The following is a 14268-nucleotide window of genomic DNA, read 5'->3' as shown; positions in this document are numbered from 1 at the left end:
GGTTCTAAGAACATGAATAAACATAAACCACATTTTCATTCTGCCTCTGGTATAGAATCGGATAAGGATAAAGAAATTTTTAGCAACAATAGTTGTTATATGCTATTATTCTATCCAAACCTTGTTTCATAGAATCAATGAATTGCCAACAAAGCACACACTATAGAAGAGTCCTAATCAACAGGCCAAAACCCATAATGAAAAATAAATAAATAAATAAATAAATAATAAGAAGTAAAGGGAGTGGCAAATTTAATGTGTTTTTATGCTGGAAAATCAGAAAAAGAGCCACGTACATTATTAATATTATCATGAGAAGAATATTATTTTCATGTTTCCTTTTTATATGAGAAAAAAAGTTACATCCACAATTCCACACGTTATAATATTTTGGGGGGTATAAAATGCACACGTTTCTCTAACATCCTTCTATTTTTTAAGATAAATTAGGGAAGGCAGAACAAAACCTTATGAATATGTTTTTATTTAGAAGCATGGTGTTGCCAAATCAACCACACATATCTAAAACTTCCACGCCTTTTATGCTGAGATTGATGGTGAATGTTCCTCTTTTGATGATTTCCTAAATATACTATGATCCATAGGGAATAATGTTGGTAAAGGAATAATAGCTTGAGAAATTAAACCGTTATATTCATCCAAGATTACAATGAAAAAGATTGGCCAATAATTTTTATTTTTTATTTTTTGGACTTTGGAGCATCAGATTCTTGTATAATTTTATTCATGTCGAAGGACAAAAAGTGGATGCAACTCCATCTTACACAGGATGATTGAATAACGCACAAGAAGGATAACATACCCCTGTGAAATCCAATCTCTCTTAAGTCTAACTAATGAAATAATAATTATTATTCTCGTCATCGTTAAAACTATAATTATTGTCTATGTGAATGTCAAATTACTACACTACTTTCGGCAGATAGCAGCAGTTTTTAATTGTCGGAAAATAGATAGCGACAATTTTCAGACTATTTCAAAATTAGATGTTGCTAAATCTTTAGTGGCAGATTCTTTAAGCTGCTGCAAATTAAAAATTTACTGCAGATTATTTTTGTAGCGGTTATAACCACTGTTATATATTAAAAAATAAAACTGCTTCAGCTTTATAACCGTCGCAAAATACCAATAAAATTTTGAAATTTTAGCGTTCATTTTGCAGCGAATTAACAACTGCCGCCAAATTTTTTATTTGTGTTTTTTCTTTTGGATGTAACTGAATTTTTTATTGTATGTCACAATCAATATTTTTGTATCTTTTATTTTGTGTTATATTTTATGTTAAAATACTATATATATTAGTAATTTGTCATAAGTGTATCATTGTTTATAAACAAAAAAAAATATTAGGTAAATAAACAATGAACACAAAAAAATTATAATATCTATTCAACTGATTCAAACTCATGGTTTTTTTTGTAGGTCATAATTGTCTGCGCGCGATAAAATCGGTGCACTTCTCAAAGAATCTAGCTTTACAGCAACATCATGTGGCAAATTATCTTATTACTGCTGGATTAGGTATCTCTTTGCCATCTCTTCTGTTGTGCAATATTATCAAAAAATTGGGTTGGACATAGTACAAAATCTACGCCACGAATTCGTTTTGGATGCTCCTTTCTAAGAACTTGTGTAAATGAATCATTTTGTGAAAGCTCTTTGGAAGATTCATCTTGACTCTCAATATTCATAATTGCTTTCTATAGACTATCAGAATTGGGTTATAATGATTCTAAATTTACAGCTATATAAATACAAAAATTGAAGTAGAAAATTTTAAAACACTACTTACACCAACACCACGTGCATCGTCATGGATACACAAACCATTTTTCTTTTTATGAACCATATTCTATATCTCTCCTCTACTACTAATGTGCTCTCTCTGTAATTACTTCTATAACAAGATTGATATTGAAACAAACATATAACTAACAAATGAATATTAAAAAAAAGAAATATCTAAAATAAAATAGAAGTTAATTCCCTCTTTATCTCTTTGTCTTGCCAATATTTTGAAACTCCCAATATGTGTAAGTTTGTTTCGAGCGATTTAAGATATTTTGTCAGTGTTTATCCTATAAATAGAAAGACAAATACAAATGAGCATGATTTGAATTAATAAAAGTTAAGAAGTCTTTTACGTAGGCATATTTGGTTTAGAGAAAAGAAATTAAAATAAGGGTATTTTGGAATTTTGCTAATATCAGAGTCAATTAAGCATCTTAAGCAATAATTCAAAGGGTTTAAAATTAGATAGAATAAAATACAAATTCATTATTTATTATATTTATTACCTTTGTATCATTCTTCAACATCTGTTGAAGAAACCATTTTCAGTGATTTGCATCTATTTTTTATGGGTGATGCATAGTATTCTCCTTAAAAGTCTTTGTCTCGTCATAAAACTTATGAAATAACTTAGATCTTGTATCTTTTTAGTTTTTTTTTATTCTTTGCATAATTTTCTGCTTTATTTTTCTCTGTCGTCGTCTTCGTAGTGAAAAACTCACTACAAAATTTTGACATTATTAGTAATCAAAACCATTGAATAGGTATAAAACTAAGATAATGTGATTACGAAAATAAAAAAATAAAAAGTTAATCCAAATAAAAGTTAATTAGATTTAAACATGTGAAATACAATTACGAAAATTCAACTACTTGTATAAAATATCCAATGAGAAATTTTCAACAAAAAAAAAATTATAATCAAATTGCCTTAAACTAAAAAAAAACTAAAAACTTATACCTTAACCATGTTATAGGCATATTTTTTGATAGCCATGTTCATTGTCTTCGAACTCTTTTCACAAATGAAAATTTTTTAAAAGTTTACACCCAAACTTTTCAAAAATTCACTTAATAAATTAATTGTCTGATCAGTTTGTTACAACTTATAACTCTCTGTTAATTTGGAGTATGATCTTTTTACTTGAAGGAAGTATTATAGCTTCCTTGATTCTCAGATTTCATTCCTTTTATCACATGGTCCTCTAAGAAAAAAAAGAATTTTTTTGTGACTATTATTATACACAAAAAAAATAGAATACAAAAAAAATCTAAAGTATTCAACATAGAAAAAAAAAACTATACCAATGATATTAATAGTTCAATAATCCGTATCTTTGCAACTATTGACACTGTTGCGATCTTCGACTTCTTTGGCTGTTGACAGCTCACATTTTTTCACTGCAAAATGTCCTTTTTACAGTGATTCAGGTTAAATCGTCGCTAAATCTTGACAATATTGCAGCACTGTCTATTTCACTACATTAACCGCCGCTTGATTTCTTTTTGCAGCGATCTCAGCGAATCGTTGCAAAATTTCCGATCCGCTATTATTTGCCAGATTTGTTGTAATGAATTCTCAATGCAACTAAGCCAATGACCTAATTTTGACGAGTTGGTCTTGGGCAGATTGGGAATTCAATTAAGGTCTTTCGACCCAACACTAAGCCCTAAAAAATATTGGGTTATATTTAAGGAAAAATGTTACTCCCAATGAAAGGACCAATGTTTTAAAGTTGGTGTACAAATACGAATACAAAGTATGGTACGTAAATATAGTATGTATTTAAAAAATATCAAAATATCACTACCCAAAATAAATAAATAAAATCAAGATATGGATACATTGGATAAACGAGAATCAATATAAATCACCTCATTAAATATGATGAAAATATAAAATATCATTAATTTGTAATTTAGATATCTGAATGCATTTACTTGGTTATTGTTGTAGAACTTCTCAACTTGTCAACTTCATTCACATTAGTACCAAAATACTAAATTGTATAAACTACAAGTAGATAGAGATATCTAAAAGTAAAATAAAATATCTTTTAGTTTTATGATTTAATATGGTTCAAAGTATCAATAGTATAACTACTATCTTGAAGCATTCATGAATCTGAATGAGTTGATGAGAAACAATGAACAAGCATTATTTCAACTGTTTGAAGTTGGAACCATTGTCAAAACTCATAATTTCATCATCAATTGGTAGTAGCGTCTAGGCAACAAATATATTAATACTAGTAATGAATGTAAAAAAGAAAGTCAAGAATGAACTACTTCCAATTTGTTGAAACAAGTTTATTATGGATTATGGATGGCAATCATGGTCAATCAAGTAAGGTAGTTGGCGAATGAACTCTCTACTAGTCTCTTCTAGTCCGACTAATTTTTTGGACCCGTGACTTATTCATTTTCCTTAGTGGTGTTATTATCATTACTATTAAAATAAGTATGGAGAACCAAATTTTAATTAGTTACCAGCCATTTGTCAACTCTTTATTGTAAAATTATTTTGTTAACCCTCGTTTCTTTGAAAAATTTGGAATTTGGGATTATGATTTAGGATATAAAATTAAAAAAATTAAAAATAGTTGATATTGACAAAAAAAAATTGACTCCCTAATTGACTATTAAGACATGATGATGTAACAATATCAATCATGGATCACAAAATATCAGCCATATGGGTCCAGCATGCTTCCCAAACATCCAGAAAATCATAATAATTTGAGGGTGAGAAATCATATGAACCAATATATGAATCATAAGCAACTTCAACGAAAAACAGATGTTGTTGGAATAAGCTAGATGAACAAAATCTACCAAAAAGAGAACAAAAAGAAAGAAGATAAGCAAGTACATGAACAAGTAAGAATATTGGATGAAGCTTCATGATTCTAAGACCATTTTCATCATCTTTGCTTCCCTCCACCAAAAAAAAACCATCTTGCTCACTGTAATGCGTATGATCTATGCAATGAGTAATAGCTAATGACTAATAAGAAGGAATATAACCTTTTTTTTTTCCTTATTGGTCTAGAGAAGGAATAAAACGTATACTAAAAATATGATACTGGAGGGGTGTTTAAATTTAAACCAATCTAAATTAAACCGTTCATCCAATCCAATTTAAACTGAAAATTGCTTAAAACCGCACTAGTTCGGATTTGATTGGATTCTATTTTTTGCAAACCGCTGGATCGGATTGGATTTCGGATCTAATTTTCATAACCGATCCAATCCAATCCAAACCGCACAATGTAATATAATATTATTATTTTATTATTATATTTACAATTATACTTATAACATGATTTTAACTAACCTATAATTTTATTTCTGTTATTATGTTATTGTTGGCTTTTCAAGATATTGTTGAGATTTGTTATGTCATTGTTAATTATTTAAAATTTGATGTTGAGACTTGTTATATGTATTTAATTTTTTTAATTTATAAAACCGCAAATTCAATCCAATCCAAACCGCTTGAAATTGGATTGGATCGGATCGGATTTTTTAAAAATAACATCCAATCCAAACCGCACCGCAAGTAAAATTAGTGTTCGGATCAGATGAGTTTTTTACTCAAAACCGATCCCTACCGCACCACAAACACCCCTACTGAGAGATAGACACTGAGATATAAAATTGTATTTGATAAGTGAGACATAGATAGAGATATTGTATTCTAAAACATTGAATTAGTAGACACAATTTATTTTTTTATATCTTTTTGTATTATCATTATCAAATTTTTATAATTATATTTTTTATTCTAAATTTTATGTGAAAAAAGGTAAATTAGACTTTTTATTATTTGTTCTATTTTATATTCAGTTCACCACTAAATAAAATATAAAAATATTAATTTTTGTTTATTTTTATATTACTATCTTTTGTATCTTATTTTCGATGTTTTATCTTATTCTTTTCTCAAAATTAAACGCATCCCAACGGTTTTTTTCTTTTTGTTCGAGATATACAACAACTTTTTTGTTTTTGGGTTGTGAGATATACAACTGCTTGTTCCTTAAGTAAACCAAGCCTAACTCCTCTATTGGGCTTGGACCCCATTACCAACCCCAGCTAAAATATACATTTTTTTCTCGAAGCACAAAAACCCAAAGTAAACTCCCATGAAGTAGTTTTACTTTTACTAGCTAGGTATTTTTTATTTTATGTTATATTTTGGAAGAAAAAAAGAGATTTGCTATTTTCTTAACAAATTACCTTAGTTCAACCCTGACGGATTTGGGTTGCAAAAGACAATTTTCATAATATTTTTTTGGGTTTTCTCTGGTATCTCCAAACACGACAGACCAAAACTAATCTATCGTGCATCAAATGTCTATTTAAGAGTATGTCATTTGCCAATGAATCAGAATTCGAATTCCTAAACAAACTAATGAATTAACTACTAGACCAACCCAACTTGACTTCTATTATATATAAGTATAGATAACTACCTTATTGTATCTCAAACAATGCAGTTCAACTGAATCGAACCAATTCGCTTGCATTCAACTTTGTCGGATTAAATAAATATGGTAATATAGATATGATAAAAAAATAATAAAGATTTAAAAATAAATACAATCTTATAGATAATTACCTTATTGTATCTTAGACAATCACTAATGAAAGTCTTAAAAAAAATCATGATTTCAAACCAAAAGAATAAAAATGAATGTAGCTTAAGCATCCACAATTATAGGGAACGGTGGAGTGAGTGAGAGATGCATAAAAGGAATTTGTTTAATTTAAAGATACGACATAGCTGATGAAATTTCTAAAAATTTGACCATTCAAGATGTGCACTAAGATGAAAAAGATACATGTAGCAACATTTTTGTTTATATTAATCTTTTCTTTTGGCAAGAGTAATACAAACCATTTGACGAAACTTCTTGTTTAAACTACTTTGGAGCTCGATATGCAAGATCAGCATACCATACAATAATCATAGTTATATAGTTGAACCAATTAAAATTATCTTCTAAAGACCAAGACTAAGAGCTACACTGTATGTACCTGATTGGAATTTGTGTTGGAGCCAGAGACCGCAGTGTAGATGAATAGCAGGAAATTGCATGCAAATATAATAGTAATGAAACAAAAGACAATGAATTTGGGATGATTCAGATTCTTTGCCTCAATTCACTTGACATTATCCAAAAGAAAGGTAACCAACACAAACATAAATAGATAATACTGATTTCAAATAATTTATCAGATAAATAGTTTATAATCCAAAATTGATGTCCTATACCATCTTAAACCGTAAGCTAATTTTATCCTTAACTTTTCTTGACAACATATTCTACAATCTACACAACTGTAGCCTCAATTAAAAAAAGGAACTTGCCTTTAATCTTTCCTACCAATCTCACCATCCAAAATTGCATGCCTAGTTAAGACAATCTCTTTAACAAGATTCCGGTAAGTGAATGGCCTAATGGCTGCTTGCAGAAACATCTCCGGCGGAAGTTTGCTCTTCCTGATCCTTTTTCTAAATGGACCAACCCCAATGTACTTCCACTCTTCAGGTTTAACCTTAGCTCGCTTCCCTCTCAAGAAGGTTTCGTCTCCATCTGCTGATTGCTCTGATTCTTCCTGTCCTTCCATCATTTTCAATTGCTTCTTATATAAATTTGTAGTGAACTCAACACTCTTCTTCGCCAGATTTTCCATCGCGTCTGCACTTTTTGTTGCCTTTTCAAACTCCTCATCCCAATCCTCCTCATTTTCGTCTTCATCGATGAGCATATCATCTTCCATGGCACGAAATTTACCGTCTTCACTTTTTTCCATGTCCATAAATTTATCATCATATTCATCATCCTCCTCATCTTCTTCCTCCTCTTCTTCCTCTTCATCTTCCTCTTCATCATCATCATCACTACCTTCATCCTCAATCCAATCAAGAACCTCAGTTTCATTCGGATCACCAGCAAAAGCATGGTTGTCATCATCATCTTCCGGCGCATCACATCCCAGCTCCTCCTCTTCTAACTTGGCCTTCCACTCCTTAGTATACGGATGCAACAATTCCACTGGATGATTGCCCAACAAAAACTCCAAACACTTGGATTTCTTCTCGTCACTCAATTTCTGATACGCATTCACCACATCATCAACAAATGCCTTTTGACTTATTTTCACAATCTTACACAATCCACCAAAATAAGTACATGTGTCAACAGTTCCATCATCGTTTTCCAATTCAAAAAGAAAATCCTGTTCTGTTTTAGGATCAAGAAGAGGAATTAGTGGCTTGAAAAAGTTATCCTGTGGCTCAAACCTACACTGGAAAACTGGCTTCTTCACATATATAATATCCGGTCGCATCCAAGCTGCGCATTGCCCTATCAATGACCTCGCCTTGCTCCCAAGTCTTCCCATCAAATTCCACTTATCTAATCTCTGCTTACCAGCTTCAAGTACTACTTCGCAAACCAATGTCCACTGCTGCCAAGGAAGCTCCGAAAGTCTCCACTTTGGGTGCCTTATGAATACCCAAAAATATCTTAATTTACTCTGATCAAGCTGCTTAACTTTTTTCCCAAAATCGGCAGCCATTTCAGCTTTCTCAATTTCCTCCCACTCCTCATGGTCCCTCACTTCAGTCATTAATGTCACACGTTCATCTGTAAACCGGCCAATAATCGGTTCACCAACAACAACTCCACGCCAAGAGTAGGGTCCATATTGACCATATTTATACCAATCATAAGGGTGACGTATATTTGGATCATCCTTCTCCATGAACCGGACCATTCGATCATACCCTTGACCAATTTGTTGGAGCAACTCCTCAGAGACATTATCAGCATAATTACCCCCTCTTGGGTTTTTCAGTCGGTAGAATAGAGATTCGGCACGTTTCTTGTTTTTTGCCCTGGCATTGCGCCTTATCCGTCTTCGTAACTCGGCACCACCTTCAATCCGGCCACCGGAAGAGCCACCACCTTTCTTCTTGCTCCGACCTGCATAAGACCGAACATCTCTTGTGCAGGCATTATGTTGAGTAGAATCTAGTGGATTCTGGCCAGAAAAGGGGAACTTGGCAATCTGTTTATGGCCTTTGGAGAATGAAACAACCGGAAAGCATTTCTGTGTCCGGAATTTCAGGTTTGGAGAATTCCGAAAAGGGTTTGAGAATGGTCCAAGGGGTGGAAATTGGAGGTAAGGTGAAGAAGATGGGTTCAAAGTTCTAGGCAAGAACTCAGTTCTAAATTGGGGAAGATCCATCTCAAAAACCACCTACCAAACAGTACCAACACAATGTTTCAGTATTCCTAACTTGACATTAAAAAGGCATAAAAGCGTTGTTTAAGTGCACTTCAAAGTATCACCATTTGCAAATAAATAAATAAACCACAAAACAAACGAAGAAAGGAACTTACGTAACTGTAATCTATAAAAGAATTGAAGAAAACTTGGAAATCAAAGAATCATAATTAAGTTAAAAACCATAATTAAAACAGAGGGGGGAAAATCAAAAGAAAAAACTTGAGCGTACTAGCATAGTGCAAATAAAGTGAAATAAAAGCAATATAAAGTTAAAATCAAGCTGCTGAAAAACAGTGTGAAATGTTGTGAATAGTTCAGTTTCAAGGAAACCAACCCAAGTCCGAAAGGTTTCAAGTTTGAAGTAAGCAAAGCAGAGAAAACCGACACAAAAGAGACAACATGCATAAACAAGTTCAAACATTAATATTTATGACTAAAGGAAATCAAAACGCACCTAACTGGCAAACATGATGTTCCACCACCAAAGAAAACAACAACAAAAAACTAGTTTTAAACACTACTTACATAAATTTCTAATTGTTGAACCCAAACTTACACAAATTACCTACAGCCAACAACTAAGTATTGATTATTGAACACAAACCTACACAATTTCTATTCACATCAGCAACAAGCCAACAATACATACAACCTGAAGATACAAAATTAACAATTACATACAGAACACAAACTCAGAAATCAGAATTAACAATTCCCATCAGCAATCAACAAAATTATTTTAGAAAAATTAACTCAGAAAAAAATTATCAAGAATCAGAAAAATTAAATCAGAAGTATAGATTAATAATAACTCATAATCATAAACATTATTCCAAATTACAGAATCATATAATCAGAAAGACGGAAACTCAAAATCATCAAAATTAATTAACAAAAGAAAAAAAATCGAACAAGCACAGCTTACCGGCGGCGAGGAAGGCACGAAACTGACGGCGAGGCAGGAACAAAACAGACGGCGAGGGAGGGAGGAACGATGAGACAGAGACACAGAGTGAGAAGCTCGGAGAGAGAGAAGAGGGCCAGAGGCGACGACGTAGAGGAGAAGCGGATGGAGGAAAGAGGGCGAGCGGCACCCTGTGGCGGAGGAGAAGAGTTCAGCGACAGCGGGCTGGGCACTGGCTTAGTGGGGGTTTTTGGAAGCACTGCTACAGTGCTACTGTGGGTTAGTGGGTTTAGACTTTTAGAGTTCGTTGCTGCTTTTGAAAGAGAGAGGAGAGGGCTATTCCGTGGGTTACATTACATCTACTGATCTACATGTCCAAAATGAAATTCAACTCACTGTATGAGATAATATGTTAGGATCAGAGTTAATTTGAATTTTTTTATTTAAATTATTTAAATAAAATTAGATAAAATAAAAAATAAAAAAAAAATCAAATTAACACAGCATGATTCAGAATATTATATCGAGTTTAATTTTGATGCACTGAAAGTGTAAAATTTTTGAATAAATATTTATGCGATCAATATAAAAAGTAGTTATTTCTTTTATGTCGCATTACGTAATTGGATACGTACGTAAAACTACTTTATACTGACCATGTATCAAAATTAAATTCATATTATATCAACATATTAGTTGGTTTTGCACCTATTTTAAATGCATTTAAAATTTTTAATTATTAGTTTTTTAGTTTAAATACTTTAAATTGTTTTTTTTAAATTAGATATATAAATATAATTAATCATACGGATATAATAATATGAGTACGTTTATTTGTATTGTATTGAATTAAATAAATTATTAATTTAAATTATATTCGTCAAAATTTTAAATTAAAAAGTTTATAAATTTAAAATATTAAATTATTTGAAAAAATTGAATGAAATAAAAAAATAAAATAAATAATATCATAACATATTTAAGATACACAATTTCTTTTGGTTTTACCCAGGTGCTCAATACTTTAAATATGTACATCTATGGATATGTATTTTGAATGTATCCGAAATTTTTTAAGTGCTCAATATCTAATTTTTATGCTTTTTGTCTTTTATTTTTTGTATAGGGATGGAAAAACTTCTCGAGACGCGGGGATCTTTGTGGGGACGGCCCCGAATGGAGATCTAACTATGGAAATTTTCTTTTTGCGAAAATGGAAATGGGAGACACAATTCTCCCGAGGCAGGTGTGGGGATTCGAACGGGGATCTCCGCATCGTCTCCGTTAATCTCCAAAATTAATAAATTTATTGAATTTTTTTTAATAGTTGAATTATCTTAATCCTTAGGGTTAGTAGGTTAAGGTTCTCACCCACCGTCACTGAACTCCCAGTCTCCCACTCTCCCAGTCCCAACCCTCGTTGTCTCTTCCACGCCTCCTTCAAGGTTCAAGCCGCATGTCGCTCCTCCTCCGCGCCGCCTCTCAGTCCCACATTCTCTGCGCTCCCTCCGGCCTCCAAGTCGCGCACTAGACGAGCCACCTCTACCAAATTCTCCCCGCATAGCATTGGTATAGTTCTTACCCCTATCCCAGCCTTTCTTTTCTTTTTGAATGATTTAATATGTTTAATCTCTGGCTAATTTTGGATGTATCATGAGAATAGACAAAGAAGAAGTTCTTTTGTTTTTGGGTGATAACAGATTGTTTGGGTAGTTTTCTGAGTTTGTTACTAAGTTTGGTGGGTTGAAACAACTTTATTTTGATTTTGAAACAGCTTACTAAGGAAATATGATGTATTTGATATGATGTATTTGATGTTGTTGTTGCAATTTAATGAATGATATTGATGATGGAAAATAAGATCAAAGATCAAAGAAAGAAATAAGAATGTGTGAACAAAAAACTTTTTTAAGTAGGGAAGACTTTAAACGTATGACTGTGTCAATTATCAAAGATGAGATATGAGTCCACTCTTTTTTGTGTAACAATAAAGAGCTTTCAACTCTCAACTTTTAAGTTTCAACTTCACACACAAGCAAAGATACTTGTTGTTTGAAGCTTTAAAAAATTTTTTATATATATGGGTGAGTTTATTTTGTTAATACCAAAATTTGATGCTCAAAAAGGCAAAAAGCATTTCTATGAAACAAAAAAAAAATGAATTGGACTTTTGTGTATTTTTTTTTACATTACCACTTTTGATTATGTACGTTTGTGCTGTGTTGGAAACGGAGATGGGAATTGGAGAGGTTATAAGTGGAATGTCTTAGAAGCCATAATAAATACAATAATGCTATTACTTTTTCATTCAAGTGGGGTAAATAAACTATGTTTTGGCAGTTATCTTATTATTACTAAATATTATAATGAAATTAATAATTTCTAATCTAACTCATTTAGTATCATCTTGAAATGAGTTTCACATTCATGATGAAACTGTTGTTTTGTGTTCTATTTTAATTAAGGAAATATACTTATGGTGTTTTTGTGCATTTATGCTTTGAATTATCATTTTTATGCATTTTTAATTTTGATTTTATTCTAATTTTGTAATTGTGCAATCTGATTTGGTTTATTCTGATTTTATAATTATGCATTTATTGATATGATTTATGTTAATTTTATACCCTCATGTATTTTAATTTTATTGATATAGGTGTTTTCAAATTACTTCATGGCTAGTAATGTTAGAGAAGACACACAAAGCAACAGTGTTGCTCCAAATGATAATGAAATTGAAGTTCAAAGTAATGCTAATCTAATTTCAAAAACTCCACAAACAATGGATAATGTCTCAACTCCAGAAGGATCAACTCCTAATGCAGGTGACAATAAGACTCATGTTAAGAGTGCTTATTGGGAGTATTTTGATTGTTTGAAAGTTGAAGGTGAATGGAAGGCGAAATGCAAGTTTTGCAAGACTGTGCTTAGTGCAAATCCGAGGAATGGTACCAAGTCATTGAGGAACCATGTGGATTGATATTGTAAGAGAATAAAGGTGGCAAACTCTAGGCAATTATCAATTGTTGAATCATTGTCAAAACAATCACAAAAGCAAAAAGTGAATGAAGATGGTTTTGTGTTTGATCCTTCATTTACAAGAAAATGTGTCGCTGAAATGATTATTTTGCATGAGTATCCTATGAGTTGTGTGGACCACCATGGATTGAGGCGAGCTTTTGCTTCAATGCAACCAACATTTAAAATGCCTAGTCGAAACACTGCCAGAGAAGACATCTTGAAGATGTATGGGGACGAGAAGCAGAAGTTAACTCTTCAACTAGATGAAAATGATAGTAGAGTTGCAATAATCAGTGATATGTGGACTTTCAACCAAGAAAAAGGATACATGGTTGTCATGGCTCACTATATTGATAGTTCGTGGAAGTTGCATATGCGCCTATTAAGGTACTTTAAATATTTTATAAACTTTTATACATTGTGTTGTTTTCATATGTTGAGCTTGGTTAATCTAAAAATGCATGCATGTTTGTTAATCTTTTCACCTTTTGTTATGTTTCGTATCCCCATACAAGTGAAGTTCTCACTGAAACGTTGATGAAAATATTGTTAGAATGGAACATTGATAGAAAATTGTCCACTATTACATTGGATAACTGTTTTACTAATGATGCTATGATAGATGGACTGTTGGGGTGTTTAGATTCTTCATTCTTGATGTTGGGGGATAAATTGTTACATATGCGTTGTTGTACTCATATATTGAATTTGATTTTGAAGGATGGCTTAAGTATTGTTAAGAAAAGTATAGAAAAGATTTGTAGTAGTGTATTGTATTGGACTGCAAAACAGAAAAGGACTGAAACTTTTGTGAGTTGGTGTGCTAAAACAGCAATATCATTTACTAGAAAATTAGTTCTTGATTGTCCAACTAGATGAAACTCAACTTATTTGATGTTAGAAATTATTTTGTTGTATAAAGTTGTCTTTCTTAGGTTAAGACAGAAGGAACCCTAATATAAAACTGTCCCAAGTAATGAGGAGTGGAAACTTGCGAAGAAAATATGTGACAGATTGAAATTGTTTTATGATGTTACTCAACTATTTTTTTGGGTCTAAATTTTCGACTGCTAATCTTTATTTTACTTTGGTTTGTAAAATAAAAGTGTCATAGATGAATGAAAAATTTCTACTAATCCGTTAATTGCTAATATGGCATCTAACATGAAGAAGAAATTTGAAAAGTATTGGAATAAAATTTATGGCATTATGGGTGTTGCTGCTGT

General features: G+C 31.8%; 1 protein-coding gene across 1 annotated transcript; it reads right to left on the bottom strand.

The window, feature by feature from the left end:
* Positions 1–7026: 7026 nt before the first annotated feature.
* Positions 7027–10379, bottom strand: LOC107457776 (uncharacterized). The gene is made up of 2 exons (XM_016075951.3): positions 10043–10379; positions 7027–9087 (listed from the first exon to the last, which is right to left on the bottom strand). Exon 2 carries the CDS (start codon positions 9073–9075, stop codon positions 7192–7194), a length of 1884 nt encoding a protein of 627 aa, XP_015931437.1. The 5' UTR covers positions 9076–9087; positions 10043–10379; the 3' UTR covers positions 7027–7191.
* Between the last annotated feature and the right edge of the window lie 3889 nt (positions 10380–14268).

This window comes from Arachis duranensis, chromosome 7 (assembly GCF_000817695.3).
Source record: "Arachis duranensis cultivar V14167 chromosome 7, aradu.V14167.gnm2.J7QH, whole genome shotgun sequence".
Classification (NCBI taxonomy): domain Eukaryota; kingdom Viridiplantae; phylum Streptophyta; class Magnoliopsida; order Fabales; family Fabaceae; genus Arachis; species Arachis duranensis.
Note: the sequence above shows the minus strand (reverse complement) of the source record. Positions and strands in the feature narration are given on the sequence as shown.